Source organism: Neltuma alba, unplaced genomic scaffold (genome assembly GCF_004799145.2).
Source record: "Neltuma alba isolate B1F8T4 unplaced genomic scaffold, ASM479914v2 tig00010502_pilon, whole genome shotgun sequence".
NCBI classification, from domain to species: Eukaryota; Viridiplantae; Streptophyta; class Magnoliopsida; order Fabales; family Fabaceae; genus Neltuma; species Neltuma alba.
The window spans coordinates 2,832-21,248 of record NW_021635379.1 but is presented as its reverse complement, the minus strand read 5'-3'; the positions used below and the strand labels follow the sequence as shown (position 1 = coordinate 21,248).

The following is an 18,417-nucleotide window of genomic DNA, read 5'->3' as shown; positions in this document are numbered from 1 at the left end:
AACAATTTCTCTATGAAATTTAAGTTAATTGAAAAATAGAATCTTAATTAAATGAACCTAGAAGAGATAGCTTGGAGTGGAAGAACCACCAACAAACTAAGGGTATGGACAGTTAAACATAGGTTGACAATAGTCCATGAACAATTTCTCTATGAAATTTAAGTTAATTGAAAAATAGAATCTTAATTAAATGAACCTAGAAGAGATAGCTTGGAGTGGAAGAACCACCAACAAACTAAGGGTATGGACAGTTAAACATAGGTTGACAATAGTCCATGAACAATTTTTTCTCCATTCCACAAACTCCAATTTTGAAGGGATAGAATAGGGAAAAAAATACAATAATAAAAATTTGAGTATTATATTATCCTAAACAAAAATCAATGAGTAATCAAAACATGATTTATTTTTCAACATTGTAAAGATAATCATGCGTTAATTTTGTTTTATACTTTCAGATATTAAAATATATTCTTCCAATTAGTTCTTATATTTAGGACCGGAAGAGTACTAAACATTCTCGTTCTTGTACAACATGGATGCCTTACTTCAAAAGTAACACTATCAAATCCACCAAAGGCATCATTCCAAACCCAAAACGAAACTAAAAAGGCAAAAAACCAAAAGGAAAAGAAACAAACAAACAAATTGACAGACGCAGACCAACCCACAGAAACATGTTACAATTAAGGAACACATGCAAAGAAGTTCTTTAGACACGAGTCCCAGGAACATTTGCACCCTTATGCATGGGGTCTCCGCCTGCCCCTCCGATGCCGTAGTTGTCGGTGTCGCGGTAGCCGGGACCGTACTTGCTGCTGTAGAGTCCGGCATGGATTAGGATCACGCAGAGAAGCTGTGTAAATGTGAGGATTATAATGAAGGCCTCCACTATCCTCAGCCTCCACCCTCGGTGCCCCCCTATGTTTATCTGCTTGCACGCCAAGCTACAGTTTTCCCCCCGCACACAGTTAACAACCATGAACAAGTACAAATCTTAACAAAGTCAACTTCTTTGTCTGACTGAATCAATCTCTATAGCTATTTTCCGTTGAAAAGCTATAATTAATGTTATTATATGATATATTATTAGTTCAAAACAGAAACATAATGGATAGCATTGACCAAAGAAAATTTTGAAAATTGAAGGATAATGCCTTATTACTAATCCTACTACAGTAATTGGGTATCAATTAAATGACTCATATTATGCTGTTTATTACATCACAGCGATGTTATTATTATTAGTTCTTTTTTTTATTTTTTAGTAAGCAATACTCTTCAGATACAGCAACTAAGACAGAGATTATGTGTATAATTATAAATAAAGTTGACATTTAATTACCCAAAGGCTAAGGCAGTGACAGCCCAAGCGATTAAAGAAGAAGCTCCGGCTCCTGCTAAACTATCATTCCTCCAAGTCCTGAGATGGTTTCCTCCCAAGAACTTTGACGCAATCCCCAACACAGAAGCTAGCAACGCGAACGTCAAGAAGAACATAGTCGCACCATTTCCTCCAAAACCTGAAACAAATCAATCAAATCATGATGTCTTATGATATAAACACACACACATACACACACAGCAGAAGATTTAGGTTGGGAGTTTAATTAGAAGAGAGAAGACTTACTGGGGTGGTAGGTTTGGCCATTGATGAACCTGTTGAGGCACCAACTAGAGAAGCCAAGCACAATGAAGTACATGATCAAGTTCAGAAATAGTAATGGAGCTGCTATGTTTCTTCCAACTGTAGCCATTTCTTCTTCTTCTGATGACTTTAACAACCTTCAAGTTCAAACCCGCTTCAGCAAAGTATATTGCAATACGTAGTTATTATTGATGGATGACGTACCAAGTTATTCTTGTTCCACGAGACTAGTTGAGTACTCTTTTCTGTGAGGCCCAGAAGAGGATTGTGTTGAACCGATATATAGGGGAGGTGAAGGTGTTTCTGAAGATACGTGTCCAGTGATGGTGTTTTGCATGTGTTCTCTGCTGTACACGTGTCAGGACACTTGTCGAGTTTTGTGTCTGCTTCTCCCATGGAATTTGATTTGATAAAATTCTCTCTAGATCTGTCTTTGGAATCTCGAAGTTCGATTAAACGGTGCGTTATCTCGAAGAAGAAGAAAGGGTTTCGCTTTCACAGAACTGAACATCTGGGGTTCCATCAGTAGCTGCTATAGGATCCGAAGTCTAACATCTTGTTCGGTAGATAATAGGATGAATTTCTTCTTATCTTTTAAAATTAAAAAGGCTAAAACTTATCGACTAGGCCTCTCTCCGCTGCCCTCTTTTACCCAAAACAGTGCCTTTTTTGTCACCCTATATATACAAGAATATTTCTTTTAGGAGGTCCTGATTCTTTATATATATATATATATATATATATATATATATATTGAAATATTTTTTTTTACGTAGTACCCAATATTTTAAAATAATTTTAGTCCTTTTAGCACCTTAGAATATTTCTTTTAGGAGAGCCTTGTATAGCGAAAATTTTTTTTTAATACACTCAGTACTTTAAAATATTTTTGACAGCAACACCCGAAAAAAACAATCAGCACCCATCACTATGGACCCAATACAGCAATGTTTTAGGTAAAGGCACTGGATGGACTAGGGAGTGAAGAGAAGCCTGGTCCGGAAATTTAAGTAGATCAAACACAATCTCTTACTAGGAGAGTTTTTATATCACCAAGCTACAATTTCATGAGCATAATATAATGACATTGGAAATACAAATTAAACTAAAAATTAATATGTATATATTTTTAAGTGTCAAAAAAGAAAATAAATAAAAATTTCATAATTATATAAAATAAGTATGGTCGCCATCTTTACAAAATTTTATTATATTTTATCAAAACAATCTCATTAAACTATAATAATTAAGTAATTACAAAGACAATCAAAACCTTCCATTTTTATGATATCACTGCCTTCACGTTGGGGTGAAGAATGTCTCCTCTACTTTGGGAAACCACTGCTATGTCTCCAAGCGGCAACCTTATGGATCTTGCAGTAAAATCAAGCAACCTAGTTTTTCATCTCCAAAAAAAAAAAAGGAATGATCGGAGGATTGGGAGCAAGAGGAACGTCTTTACAAAATTTTGTTATATTTTATCAAAACAATCTCATTAAACTACAAAGACAATCAAAACCTTCCATTCTTATCACTGCCTTCACGTTGGGGGTGAAGAATGTCTCCTTTCCTAGGGTTTCTTAAAGGGAAGCCACTGTCATGTCTCTAAGCGGCAACCTCATAGATGTTTCGGTAAAATCAAGCAACCCAATCCTTCGTCTCCAAAGAAAGGGAACTATTGGAGGATTGGAACAAGAGGAATAGTAGAAGAAGTAATAGGAATTAAGTTTAATTGTACCCAAACCCTCTAATGAATAAACCATTGCTTGGCACTTGATCTCTTAACTCAAGAGAGCATCTATCTCATGTTGCATTTCAAACCGTTTTCCTTTTCCATAAAAATCCAAAAAAAATAGTTTCATTACATTACAAAGTTTTTTTTTTTTCAAAATGAATTTTAACTTCAATCAACCTCTTCTTGCATATAGTTGACTAGGCTATTTAATAAATTGACTTCTTATAGATGACTCAGGTGGCTATTTTATTGCAATCCTTGGTTTTATAAATTGTGTTGATTTTAACCTCCCAAGACGTGAGGAAAAGGGTTAGATCACACACATAGTGCTTGGCTGGTTCTCCCTGCAATTTATAACTTGCCTCCTTAGTTATGTATGAAAAGAAAGTATATTATAGTATCTTTAATGATCTCAGGGATAAAACAACCAGAAAACAATATCGATGCAACTTGAAGAAACTATGGGAGGAAGGTGTTAATATGTTTAATGCATATAAACAAGAGACCTTCAAACTACACGCCATGATCTTCACTATGATAAATGACTTCCCGGCATATGAAAATTTGTCAGAATATGGTGTTAATGGAATAAAGCATGTTCAATATGCGAAGAAGGCACTCATTACATGCAACTCAAACATGAAAGGAAGATGGTCTACCTTGGTCATGGAAGATTTTTTAGTCGACATCACCCTAACCGTAGGTCGAAGAAGCCATTTAATAGCTTACAAGAATATCAAATGACTCAAATATCATTAACCAAAGAAGAAGCTATCAACGGATGGAAGGAGTTAATGTCATTTTCAGTAAAAAGAAGACGAATATTGCAGGTGAGAGGAATATATGGAAGAAGAGGTTTATTTTCTTTGATCTTCCATATTAGCAGAGTCTTGAAGTAAGACACAGTCTAGATGACATGCATATGAAGAAAAACGTGTATGAGAGCCTTGTTAGTATGCTTTTTGACGGGACTTAGTTAAAAAAATTGTACACTCACAAGAAAGAGGGCTTATTTGCATCCAGCAGTGTACACATTGTCAAAGAAAGAGAAAACGAGTTTTTATAGTTGTATGAATGGTATTAAGGAGTCACAATGTTATTCTTCTAATTTGAAGAAGTTTGTTTCAAAGCAAGATTTGAAGATAATGGGGATAAAGTCTTATGATTGCTACATGTTAATATAATAATTACTTCTAGTGACAGGACATTATGAAAAATGATGTGAGAAGCACTATTATGAAACTTTATATGTTTTTTAATGCTACTTGCAACAAGGTGATTGATCTTACTGAATCAGATGAATTAGAAAATAAAGGTTATATTTTCGTCTCTTAATTATAAATACACTTTCCTCTATTACTTTTTGACATTATGGTACATTTGAATGCTCATCTTATGAGGGAGATAAGACTTTGTGGCCTCTTGTGTTTAAGGTCAATCTACCTATTTGAGAGATACATAAAAATCCTAAAAGAATACTCTAAAAATCCTTATTAACATGAGGCATCAATTGTTAAGAGATATGTCTTTGAGAAGGCTGTTGAGTTTTGTCACCAATATCTTAATAGGGTAAAGGCAGTTAGATTTCCTCAATCTCGGCATGATCAGGGAAGAAGCAAAGGAACATGGGATGTCATAGTGAGGTCCATATCTCACACATCTATGCATTTTGGACAATTCAGATAAAGTTTTAACTTACTTGGATGCTCACAAGAATATGCTGAAGAACATAAACCCAAGAAAGAGCAACATACAATTAGCAAGAAACATAACAAGTCATTTGTAGAGTGATTCAAGCAAGAAGTATTAAAGGATATAAATCCTTGCAAGATAATACAAAGGCTAGCTATAGGTCTCGTTTTAAGGTTGTGTGTTAAGGAAGATATGATATAAATGACTATTCATTTTACGCAAAAGCCTAAGATAATAAAAGTACTATGCAGAATAGTAGGATAATGTTAGTAGCCAAAGCTATATATTTTTCTAATTTAAAAGATAAAAACCCAGCATTAGTCTTCATGTCCTATTATGGAGTAGCAAAAGAGAGATGAGAGGTTAGTTATACCAAGAATATCATTGAGACATGAGTTTATGTTTATAAATTTATTACATATAAAGTTAACAAAAACGTGCTATAATATCTTTTCTTTTCCCTAATTCTTGATAGAGCTTCTCAAAGTTTCAACGTAATAATTGAGAAGAAAAGGCCACTGCCAATATGAAGTCTCTCATAAATATATTGTTCTAAGCTAAGTATATGTTATAAAATTTTTAGATAATCAAAGTTAAATATTCAATTCTATTTTTTATTTTGTTAGTATTGTTGTCAACTCAGGAGTGTTGAATGTGGATATTCATAATCCACTATATGAATGACATCATTGAGATGGGTTACTGAGAAATTAAATGAGGTAAATAAAAGTTACATTGTAATTCTTCAATTTTTTTTTTCACATTTTTGATCCAATTGACTACCAAATTTGTTCATTTTAATTTACAGGCATTTTGAGATAGTGCAGCATATGATCCTAAAGAAATCAATTTAATGAGAGAAGCTTTGTCAGTAACATTACTTGAGAATATGGGTTGATAAACATTTTGAAGTTTAAAATTTTGGTAATAATAATTGAATATAGGTTTTTTAATTCATTATTTATTAGGGTTAGTTGAACTATGAACTGGTTAAGTTATTGATTGGTAAGTCTAGTTGATCAAATAAGGATTGAAAACATTAGTTATGTTAGTATGAGATTTGAGTTTTAGCTTTGAATTGGTTTTGCATTCTTCTAAATTAGTCTGTTTGATTTGGCATTGTAGGAAGGTTTTATACAAATTGAAACAAATTTATATTAAAAATAATTTATTTTGAAGCGTAAAAAATTATTTTGGACAACTTATCAATCATTTGACTTAACATTGCACCTATTGTAATATGAGAGGCATCATAAGAAAATTCAAATGAGAAATTCCAATTTGGTATAGCATGTAACAACTTAACTTATAACCCTTATTCACATCAAATAAAAGTATTTGGAACCATTCGTTAAGTCTTCAAGTTGGAAAAATTTAAATTTTAAAATTAATGTTCTCGGGTTACTATTTATTATAACCCTAAAAATTGGCCCAATTTTAAAAAATCATAACTAATTCTAGAAAAATTAACATAAGGTAGTTCCAAGTTTTACTTGAAGCCTTCAGAGAGATATTTAAGGAAAAAATACTTTCAAGTTGTGAATCCAACTAATGTGTGCCCAATTTACACATCAATGCACACTATTTATATGGTCAATTTTTTGAATTTTTCAAAATCTATACCTAACTTTGGATAGGTACAACTTTTTGTAAAAAAGTCTAATTTTAATGAATTACCACTCATTTTAAAATTAAAAGTGAGATCTATTGATCTGCTAAGTTTCATGATCAAATTCGTTCATTTGCTCAGAATCATGTGAAATTAAATATTGGTCCATTTTAGGTCAAATCCATCCTTTTAAAATGTCAACTTGGATTCTTCCATAGCAATTCAAGGCATGCTTCTGCCATAATTGACATCATTTAAAAAACATTCTCCACTTAAGTCACATACCATCAAATAGTCATCAAATCATCAAAAATTATAATCATTACAACATTGTAACATATTGTTCACAAATTTCACATAAGCACATGAGATTATTCCTCAAGCTAGAGCCACTTCCTTACCTTTTCCTTGAGCACTTGCAACCCTTAATAGTGTTCATTTGAGCATGAAGAAGAGTGAGATTTTATAGAAATCTCATTAGCAAAGAACCATAATTACAATGTCAATCAAGCAAAGCATGTCACGTGATTTTACAAGATATCATTCAACATTCATGCCATGAAAAGGAAGCAATACACCATTATAATAATCAACTCACCAATGCATATAGCTAAGGCATAAAATACAAGGATTTAAATACATTATCATCCATCTAGTTCTAACACATCATGGCATATAAACAAGGAATTACACATAGCAACAAACCAAGCGAGATAACATCGAATTGTAAGTTCTATGTTACCTCTTATTACTTTTGATCACACATCCTCGTGTCCTTATCCTTGAACTCTCTCTTGCTCAATAATAATGCTGATTAGACAACAAGAATAATAGCAATCCAAATCAATCACATCATTCTATCAAACATGAAAGTCCAAAACCCTAACCTTTTAACCTTTATTTTAGAGTTTTAGTATCATCTTCTTTAACATAATTCCCATATGTTTTACCTGCATGATTTTTCATATAGAATCCATATATGAACTTAAATTTATCAAATCTAACTCCTTCCTCACTTTTTATCTTGGCCGAAAGGTACTTTCTAGGGTTTTAAAATTTCATTTTCAATTTTAATACTTCCAAATACATGTTCTCCACCTAACCCTACACAAATTCACCTTCTAAACTAATTAGAAGTATCAAAATAACAAAAATCAAACTCTAGCATGTTGAACCAGCTCTAGTTGAACGATAGCACAGGGTTACACAAGTTGAAGTCTTTCAAATAACAAGGTTTAACCACTATCAAACAACCATTTTCTATCCCTTAATCCATATATAAACTTAGAATCAATCATATTCCATCAAAGAACAATTCGATTAGCATCCTTCCTCAAGGTTTACAACAATCAAACTCCATCAAAACCATGTCTACAACCATCAATCTATAGAATATCATGAACTAGAAAGGATAGCCAAGTTTTACATTGATTTAGGACTTAAAACTACCTTGATTTTTCTTGTTCTTCTTCTCCTCCTTCTTCCTCCTTGCTTGACTAAATGCTCTGCTCCTCTAAGCTCTAAAGATGACTGAAAAAAATGACTAAAGAGGAAAGGAATGGTATATATAAACTTGGCCTTAAATCCTTACCTTGTGGTAACCTAAGTTACCATTTACTTTCACCTCAACACACACGGCTTCATCTTAACCCTTCTCCCTTAAGATCATGCCATATAAGCTCCTTAGGTGCCTCCTAAATTGAATGAAGATGCTACCTCAAGGGACATATAAACATACATGTGTAAAAATCTCTATTTTTTTATTCTTACTTCCAATCTTCCAATTCTATCCTTCAACAAATTATATTATTCTACTTAGGTCCTCTTCCTCCTCATATGGTGCCATATTGATCAAAAAAATAGGAGAAAATTTTGCCTCACCAAGCTTATGATAATTATACTGTATAATTTCACGATATCAATTAAATTTGTCTTAGATCCTATTAAATTCATTGTTTCTAAAAATTTATTTCCTTGTGCCAATAGCTTTCTTTTGATGAGGAGAGGTTTTCCTAATTTTTTCAAATTTTTATTTCACCTTCTAACTCCAATTAAATTTTTCCTGAAATCAGGCTTTTACCAATATAATTCAGTTTTAAATAATTTAAAGCTAACTTTTGCATCTCTAAAGGCCAAAAACAATTTTAAAATTCATAATAACCTCTCAAATAACTTTTCTAATTTTTTCATAAATTACTAAGGCCCCTATATATTTTAAATAATTCAATTTGTCCAATTTTTTCTTAATTAGCCAAAACTCCATAGAAATATAGAAAACTTCAAAATAAATTATTTTTATGCTATTTTCATCTTCCAGACCTTAAATACTATTATAAACCCTTTATTCTATTTTTCATATTTTTTGAAATTTTTTAAAAATTTTAGGTACACTTTCTCACTCTATTATATCTTGACCAGATATTTTGAAAATAACAGTCCAATCTCCGATCTAATTTCAATTTAAAAGTTGTGTCATCCATCTATCTACTACACTGCTTGACCCATAATCTATTTTATATTTTCCATTTTCAAGGTTAAAATTAACAAGATGTGACACAATGAGTATAGGTGGGGAAGCAAGCATATTCTTGAATGTCAATTCCATGTTTACATTCATAATCAAAATTGAAATCAATATTTTTTTTTTCAGTTTAGACAATGGAAAAGCAATTTCGATACAGTTTTCCACAAATCTTCTATAAAAGCCACAATGAACAAGAAAAGACCTAAGCTCTTTCAAAGTTTCAGGATATAGCAAAGATCAAATGATTTCTATTTTTGCTTTATCTATGAAAGAGAGCCTTTCTTATCGTTAGCTTAGAGGTTCTCACTCAAAAATTTATCCAAGCTATGCAGTAATGCAAACTCGGGTCGTTCTCTTTTGGGAGCCTTAGTTAGTTATCTAGGTTAGACTAAATGTTATGCAGAGTAATGAAAAGAGGGGTTTTTGGGTTTTTAACAATTAATGAAATGCCAAAACTAAATGCAATTAAACCAAATCTAAGTTACTATGTTTTTGGATTTTTCTGAGATAGTAGTAATGTAGTGGAAATTAAGGATATGTAATCTCTTGAACATGGCTTTGAAGCAATCATAGTTCAAAATAATTTTGGGAGTAAAAATCACCAAGTTTTCTAAATGAAAAACCTTAAAGAACTCTTTAAGTCTAGGATCTTAATCAATGGTACCCATTTCATAAGATTCTATTAAGCTCACTTAGTGTGTGTATTAAGATCAATTAATGCACTTGGTTAAATGCAAGCCTAGATTAACTCAACAATCACACAATACCATGCAAGAAAGAGAGTATCAAAAGAGTTGCATAGAAACATACATGTAACCACATATATTGAAGCTCAACTTCAACATCAACTAGTCCAATACACAAGATAATCATCCAGAATTGATTACAACCATAATCAAAATAGTTCAGCCCAAATTTACAAATCCTAAGACCTAGAAATTCATAAATGAGAACTAGAACTTATGGATGAAGCTAACTCCCCTTTGAAGCTCTTGGAACTCATGCTTCTTCCACCATATTCAAGAGTTGAGAAGCTTAGCTCGTCATAACTCTTGAATCAACTCCAACTAGGTATTGTTCTTCAGCCATGGCAGTAGCAGATGGAAGAAATGGAAATGGGATTAGGGTTTCTGAGGGGAAGATGAGAGAAGAGGATGAAGAAACGTAGGTGGAGGCTGAATAATGAGAGTCTGACCTCATCATACCCAAAATAGGGTTTCTAACCCGAAAATTGCGTGCATGGGTCGGTTTCTGGGGATGGGTAGGTCAAAATTTCCCGAAATGGTCGGGTCTGAGATTTGCTGATACGAGAGGTTCGCCGCGGCGAAACATGGCAGAGAGCCTTGCTTCAAGATGATTTTCGCCGCGGCGAAGTCAGATGTGTGTCGCGGCGAACTTAGGCAGAGGATCCTTTCTTGCTTCTTGTGCCTTGAGTTCTTCAATTCTGGTCCCAATCTTTAATGTCCTACAATAGAAAGAAACAAATTGAAGTATCAATTGTCCTAGAAATCAATTGAGTCCAATTAATAACCAATTATGACAATTTAATCCTCAAAATGACACTAACTTAAAGTAAGGACTCTTAATCTAAATTAAGCACAATTATCATTAAAAAGGGCCAGAAAATACCACAAAATCATGGATAATGTAATGAAAAGATAATAATATCTTGAGCTCAATCAAATTCCCCCACACTTAGACCTTTGTACTCCTGGACAAAGCTCAAGAATAATTCAAAGTGATACTAGCACAAAGAGAAACACTACCATGCTTAAAGATGAAAGTAGAAGATTAGAAAGAAACTCTCACAGGGTTGACATCAGTAAACAAGGATATGCTAAGAAAATGAGCACAATGGATAATTAACTCAAAAGATTGATCAAGAAAGATCTAACTCACGGATAAGTGTTTCACTCTTAACTCACTTGTTTTAGGGTTATTTCACTCCAAGTCTACTAAATCCAATTTCTACCATAGGCTTGTAATAATTCTACCTCTCCACCACAGGAAGCAAACTTTGTAAATCAAGAGGACTTTTAAGGTTTAGAACTTGAATGAAGGCCAAGTGAAATGAATGGGATGAGAATGAAAATGAAAATGAGTACAAGCGTACAAATTATTAAGACAGAATTAATCTAAATAAAAGCAAGGGAAGAAGCTACTTAGTTTTTATTCCATAATTTTTATATCTTTATCCTTTCTTTTCTTTACTTTTTTTTTTTTACCCTTTTTTTTTTCAAATGAAGCAGCTTCTTTTTTTTTTTAACAATAAATTACAAGATAATTGCATGCATGTACTCAAAATGAAGGCTCAAAGGGGTTCACAAAGGTGAAATGATTGGGTTTGTGTTTGGGAAACGAGGGTTTGAAATCGAATGCCTCTATCATATTTACAAAAATTGATTCACTAAGCTTCGATTAAGAATTAAAACAAGTTCTAGAGAAATATGAAATAAGTAGATTCACTCAATTTAATAACTTTAGGCCCAAAGATCCTTCCAACAAGGTTAAAATCTCAATTAATCAATCTCAAGGGTTAACAACCACATAGTCATGATTTCAAAGCATATCATCATTTACTATCTGTCAAAAACATGAGAATAACTAGCCTAAGTTCATCCCTCATTTAAAAGCATGGAAAATTTTCTAAAAGCACTAGTACAATTTGAACTTTTCTAATAATTTTAAAAAGGGATGCAGGAGTATAAAGAATCTAAGCCAGGAAAAATTTCTGAAAACCAGTTGAAATTGCAAAGAATTAATTATTTGAATATTTAATTTAATTTTTTTTTAAGAAGGGTGATCGCCGCGGCGAAACTATTGAGGTTGCCGCGGCGAACTGAGGCAGAGACGAAATCTGAAGAAAGGGCTGGCCTTCGCCGCGGCGAAAGTATCCCGAGAGAAAATTAACGTGAAAGAAAGGGGGAAGTTCGCCGCGGCGAAGGGTGGCAGAAACAAAAAAATCCTGTGCAATTTCAACTCTTCAGCAACTAAACTCAAAATATTCACAATTCAACCACTTTATAAGTTCAAAAACACCTCAAAATCAAATAGATGCATGGATGCAAGAGAAATATTTGCTAGAATCCACAATAAGTCCCTCCCCCACACTTAAACACAACATTGTCCTCAAGGTGAGAATCAATGACAGAAATACCAGAAACGAAGTGTAGGGGTGAAAATAAAGCAAAGATCATAACAAACCAATGAAAAAGCATCCATCTAAACAAGTTCAATGCTAACTGAGCACAATAAAGTTCAGAAATATCCAGCCTCAGAACAACAGAACAGAACAAACGAAAACAACAGAAAACACAAAAACAAAGAGACTAAAAACTAAAGCTGCTGCCCAGGATCATCTGCTCCGGACCTGATGGTCCTGCACCGGATGTGCCTGCTCCGTCCATACCCATACTGCTCTGTGGCTCCTCCTCCTCAGCCGGTAAGGCAAAGTTCAACCGGTCCGCGATCAATGCATCAATACGGCGGCGGCGGTAGCGACGATCTCGGTCATACAATGCATCACGATCCTTTTGCCGCTTAATCTCCCGGAGGAGTGTAACGCGTATCTGGTGAACTTCCTCAGACAGCTCGTCAATGTCATCCGCAAGTGTGTCTAAGGTGACTGGCTGGGAAGGCTCAGGAGCATCTTGGCCTCGGCTGGCTCATCAGCTGCCTGGCCTGCACTAACATCGTAAACAGGGTGGATAGGTGGGTGGGGTCCAAGAGTGGGCTGTTTGAGGCGCTCATACCGGAATAGAGGTGCAGGTTCGAAATAGCTGTCATTATCAAATGAAGGAACTCCGCACTTGCGGAAAATGTCAGAGACAAGGTGGGGAAAGATGATGCTATTGGTGAGTTTTTTGGTGTTGACGGAATCGTGGAGGGCGGATTGGATAGTGTCAGCTACATCGAAAGTTTTTCCGGTCATGAGGAGAAAAACAATAAGGGCTTGGCGTTTAGGAAGGTTCTGGAGATGGGAAGTGGGCAAGATGTTATTGCAGACCAGGTGCAGCCACGGCCTCGCCTCAGGCCGAAAATCAGAACGTTTCAAGTACAGCTCAGCAGTGCGGGGACGATGCCAAGTGGCACCATCCCGGCATAGGGTCTGGACAATTTCATCATAAGGATAATTATCTCGATAATGGGAGTAATGGGAATGACGAACCTCAGGAAGCCCGTAGTGGTTGGCTATGTTATAAGTAGTGAAGGAATAATTGACAAGGTGGTCACGGAAGGGAATGGATAGCATGCCATGAAGGCGGGCGTAGGTGTAAAAGTGGCGGACGAAGGCATCATTGCCCATTTCTCGTGGGCGAACCAATTCAAGCAATTGGGACTCCCGGAGTCTTTGGACAAAGGGGTGGTCGGATGGTTCAAGGGGAAAGGGTCTCTCCTTAAGGAGGGGGCGCTTGTCAACTAACTTATAGATGTCATCATAAGATACGGCTTCCTCAGAGTCAGAGTCAGACACGGGTAAGGGTTCAGGATTTTTAGTGCGAGGCATTTTCCTGAAGCAACAAACAATAAGAACACTAAACACAACAAAAACAACCACAACCTAAACAACCCAGAAATAACCAAAATTACAACCTAAACAGTAGCAAATGGTTAGTTAATGATTCATAGGTTTTCAGAGGACCAAAAGTTTTCAAAATTAAGCAAAGAGATTAAAGAAAAACACAATGTACTATGAATCATTAGATAACCTACAGGCTACGTAACTACAAACTAACCACAAAAGAACCCAACCTAACAACAACACAAAGCCAGAATAACTAAGCAAACTAACAACTAAATAGAAATAAACAAAGAAAGAACAAAAGAAAGAAACATACCAAGAGAGGAGGGAGAGAGACGCACGGCGAAGCAGAGAAGGAGATAGAGGGAACCGAAGAAAAACAATGGAGAAGAAGGAAAAGAGGGGGAATAGGAGACGGAAAAGAGATATTTAAGGAGAAGGAATAAGAGGAGCGCCGACTGCGTTGAGGGAAGGGAGAGCGGGTTTGGGAGAGGGAAGAGGGCGACGGTTTTGAGAATTAGAATGGTTAAAGGGGGTTTAATGGAGTGGGGGGGAAAAGACGGAAATGGGTAGGAAAATAGGCTGGTAAATCAGAATCAGAATGGGGGGCAAAAATGGGAAATCACGTGAAAAATCAGGGAAAAAATGAAACCGCTCAGCGCAGAAACGGCACTTTCGCCGCGGCGAAATATGTTTGCCGCGCGAACTATGCCCGAGAAAAAACAAAGGGAAGAAGGACGTTTCGCCGCGGCGACAGTATAAGTTCGCCGCGGCGAATACTTCCCGAGAGGAACAGACAGACTGGTGATTCGCCGCGGCGAAATCATAAGTTCGCCGCAGCGAAACATCACCGAAAGCAACACAAGAGAGAAACGAACCACTTCGCCGCGGCGAAGGTTAGGGTTTGCCGCGGCGAAGTGTCACAGAAAGCACAGAACAAAACACAAAACACTCAAACACCAGAGAAACACAACACCAAACAACAGACGAGGCTGGATACTTCAAAAACTTTAAAGTGCAACAGAAGAGATCAGAAGGTGCTCAATAAATCCATGATTAAGCAGTATACCACATACAAACTTTCTCAATCAATCTGAATCATATAATCCATTCCAAGCACCAAATCATCAAGCACAAAACAAGATAAGATAGAGATCAAAACTTCCAGGGGGTCTTATTGAATTTAACAAATAACTACACTACTTTCCTACTGAAAAGGGTTTCTCCCCCACACTCATTCAACATACAATGCACAAAACATAGCAAGATCAATAATTAAGCAAAAGCATGTAAATGAGTGAAGGAAAGAAACTACCAGGGAGCTAAGGAGGCTTTTGGTTCTCATGGTAGAGCTTCAGTTGATGGCCATTAACTTTAAGCTTTGCTCCAGTTTCCTCATTAAGAAGCTCCACCATTCCAAAATGATGCACCTTTGTGACTGTGTAAGGCCCATCCCAGCGGGTATTGAACTTTCCTTGCTTAAAAGTGAATCTGGCCTTAAACACCAGTACCTTGTCTCCCACCTTGAAATTCTTCCGTAGGAGACCTTTATCATGCACGAGTTTTGTCTTCTCCTTGTAAAGTCGAGAGCTCTCATAAGCCTCCAATCTCAACTCCTCTAACTCTTGCAGCTGCAACTTTCTCTCCATCCCAGAAGATTCCAAATTCATGTTACATTGTTTGACTGCCCAATATGCTTTATGCTCCAATTCTACAGGTAGGTGGCATGCTTTGCCAAAGACTAAGCGATAAGGAGACATTCCAATAGGTGACTTATAAGCAGTTCTATAGGCCCACAATGCTTCCTCTAATCTTAGGCTCCAATCTTTCTTGGATGGTTTGACTATCTTCTCCAGTACTTGTTTTACCTCTCGATTTGAAACTTCAGCTTGGCCATTGGTTTGGGGGTGATATGCAGTGGAGACTTTGTGGGTGACACCAAATTTAGAAAACAAGTTATCTACTACCTTATTACAAAAATGTGTACCTCTATCACTCACCACAGCCCTTGGAATCCCAAACCTACAGAAAATGTTGGACTTAAGAAACTTAGAAACCGCCTGGGCATCATCTTTCCTAGTAGGTACAGCCTCTATCCATTTGGAAACGTAATCAACAGCTAGAAGAATGTATATAAAACCAAAGGACGGAGGAAAGGGACCCATGAAATCAATTCCCCAAACATCAAAAATTTCACAAAAAAGTAAAGGTTGTTGAGGCATTTCGTGTCTTTTACCTAACCCTCCAAAACGTTGACATTTGTCACAGGACCGACAAAAGTCATAAGAATCTTTAAAAAGGGTTGGCCAATAAAAACCAGAATCTAGAATCTTCCTAGATGTTCTCCTTGCACTGAAATGACCACCACAAACCATTGAATGGCAAGCTGCAATGATAGACTCAAACTCTTCACTAGGCACACACTTTCTTATAACTTGGTCACTACATATCCGCCATAAGTGAGGGGCATCCCAAATGTAGTGTCTCGATTCGCTTCGAAGTTTTTGTGCCTGAAATTTAGACATGAAAGGAGGGGTGAGTCCAGTTATAAGATAATTAACAATATGCGCATACCAAGGCTCTTTAACAGCTAAGGCACATAATACTGAATCAGGAAAGGAATCACAGGTGAGTTCAGAAGAGTCTACTCCCCGTGTATCATCAGGTAGCCTACTTAAGTGATCGGCTACATGGTTCTCAGCCCCTGCTCGATCCTTTATTTCAATGTCAAATTCCTGAAGAAGTAATGTCCACCTAATCAATCTTGGCTTCGATTGTGGTTTCTTAAGAAGATAGCGAACAGCTGCATGATCAGTGAAAACAGTCACATGAGAGTTTAACAAGTAAGGTCTAAACTTCTCTAAAGCGAAAACAACTGCAAATAGCTCTTTTTCTGTTGTTGTATAGTTGACTTGAGCTGCATCCAGTGTTTTCGAAGCATAGGCAATGACTCTTGAGAGCTTCTCCTCCCTTTGGCCTAACATAGCTCCTACAGCAAAATTAGAAGCGTCACATGAAATTTCAAAGGGCAAAGTCCAGTTAGGTGCAACAAGAATAGGAGGAGAAATGAGTTTAGACTTTAATCATCAAAAGCAACTCTACAAGAATCATCAAAATCAAATTTCACATCTTTTTGTAAAAGCTTTGAGAGAGGTAAAGCAATCTTGCTAAAATCTTTTATAAACCGCCTATAGAATCCCGCATGACCCAAAAATGATCTAATATCTTTAACACAAGCAGGATAAGGCAAAGAAGATATAACCTCAATCTTAGCTTTATCAACTTCAATTCCCTTTTTAGAAATCAAATGCCCTAGCACTATCCCTTCATTGACCATAAAATGACACTTTTCAAAGTTTAAAATCAAATTCTTTTCAATGCATCTTTTTAAAACTTTTCAAGACTAGCAAGACAATCATCAAAAGAACCACCATAAACAGTAAAATCATCCATAAAGACTTCCATACATTCCTCTAAGAATTCACAGAATATAGCCATCATACAACGTTGGAAAGTCCCTGGAGCATTACATAACCCAAAAGGCATCCTACGATAGGCGAAGGTACCAAAAGGGCATGTGAAAGTGGTTTTATCTTGGTCCTCCGGTGCAATAGGTACTTGAAAGTACCCAGAGAAACCATCTAGAAAACAGTAATGAGATTTGCCTGCAAGTCTCTCAAGCATCTGGTCTATGAAAGGAAGAGGGAAATGATCTTTCCGTGTGGCATCATTGAGTTTTCTATAATCTATGCACACACGCCAGGAATTCTGAACTCTTGTAGGAATAAGCTCATCCCTATCATTTCTAACAACAGTAACCCCACTCTTTTTAGGCACTACATGTATTGGACTAACCCACTCACTATCAGATATGGGATAGATGATCCCAGCACTTAGAAGTTTGGTAATTTCCTTCTTAACCACATCAAGAATCAGGGGGTTTAGTCTTCTCTGGGGTTGTCTCACTGATTTTGAACCTTCACTAAGCAAGATTCTATGTGTGCAAATGGCTGGACTAATTCCAGGAATGTCCGCTAAAGTCCACCCAATAGCCCTCTTATGCTCTCTCAATACAGTAAGGAGTCTTTCTTCCTCAACCTTAGACAGGGAGTTAGCTATAATGACAGGTAATCGCTCATCAGACTCTAGAAAAGCATATTTCACAGTAGGGGGTAGGGGTTTCAACTCAAGAGTAGGTGGTTGCACAATAGAGGGAATCAGTTTATGAAGTTCAAGAGAGAAAAGATTACTCCCCTTTCCTTCAACCAGTGAGAGTTCCTCAACCTTGCAGATAGCTTCCTCTCCAAGCGTTGAACCAACTTCTAGTTGATCTACAGCAACCGCCTTGGAGAGATACTTCTCCATGACTTCTTCCTCCATATCTGAAATAGCAACAGAAAACCTTTCCCCAAGGGAATTATCATTGATAACAGAGGAATCAAAGTCTACTTTGGAGTCAAGGGAGGAAACAGAAAATGCATGTGGAATGGAAAGCATACAATTAAACACAGTGCAATAGAGGCATGTAACTTTACCACCACATGAGCAAGAAGAAGGTGTAGAGTAAAGAGATGAAAAAGAAGAAATGGATTCATCCTCATCATTAGATTCATCAGTATAAATATCAGAATAGAAAGAGTCATTTTTCAATTCAACTTCAGTGCATGCATCCTCAACAGCAATGTCT

General features: G+C 36.1%; 1 protein-coding gene across 1 annotated transcript; it reads right to left on the bottom strand.

Annotated features, from left to right (window-relative positions):
* Positions 1–712: 712 nt before the first annotated feature.
* Positions 713–1,757, bottom strand: LOC114756779 (membrane protein PM19L). Its single transcript, XM_028945717.1, has 3 exons — positions 1,631–1,757; positions 1,346–1,523; positions 713–947 (listed from the first exon to the last, which is right to left on the bottom strand). The coding sequence occupies exons 1-3, from the start codon at positions 1,755–1,757 to the stop codon at positions 713–715; spliced, it is 540 nt and encodes a 179-aa protein (XP_028801550.1).
* Positions 1,758–18,417: the final 16,660 nt, after the last annotated feature.

What these genes read in the sequence shown, in the direction of transcription:
- LOC114756779 (XM_028945717.1), bottom strand. Translation starts at nt 1,757, where the DNA reads ATGGCTACAGTTGGAAGAAACATAGCAGCTCCATTACTATTTCTGAAC. An exon ending in TGGCCAAACCTACCACCCCA is followed by an intron (nt 1,524 to 1,630) that starts GTAAGTCTTCTC and finishes GATTTGTTTCAG; the next exon opens with GTTTTGGAGGAAATGGTGCG. An exon ending in GTCACTGCCTTAGCCTTTGG is followed by an intron (nt 948 to 1,345) that starts GTAATTAAATGT and finishes GGAAAACTGTAG; the next exon opens with CTTGGCGTGCAAGCAGATAA.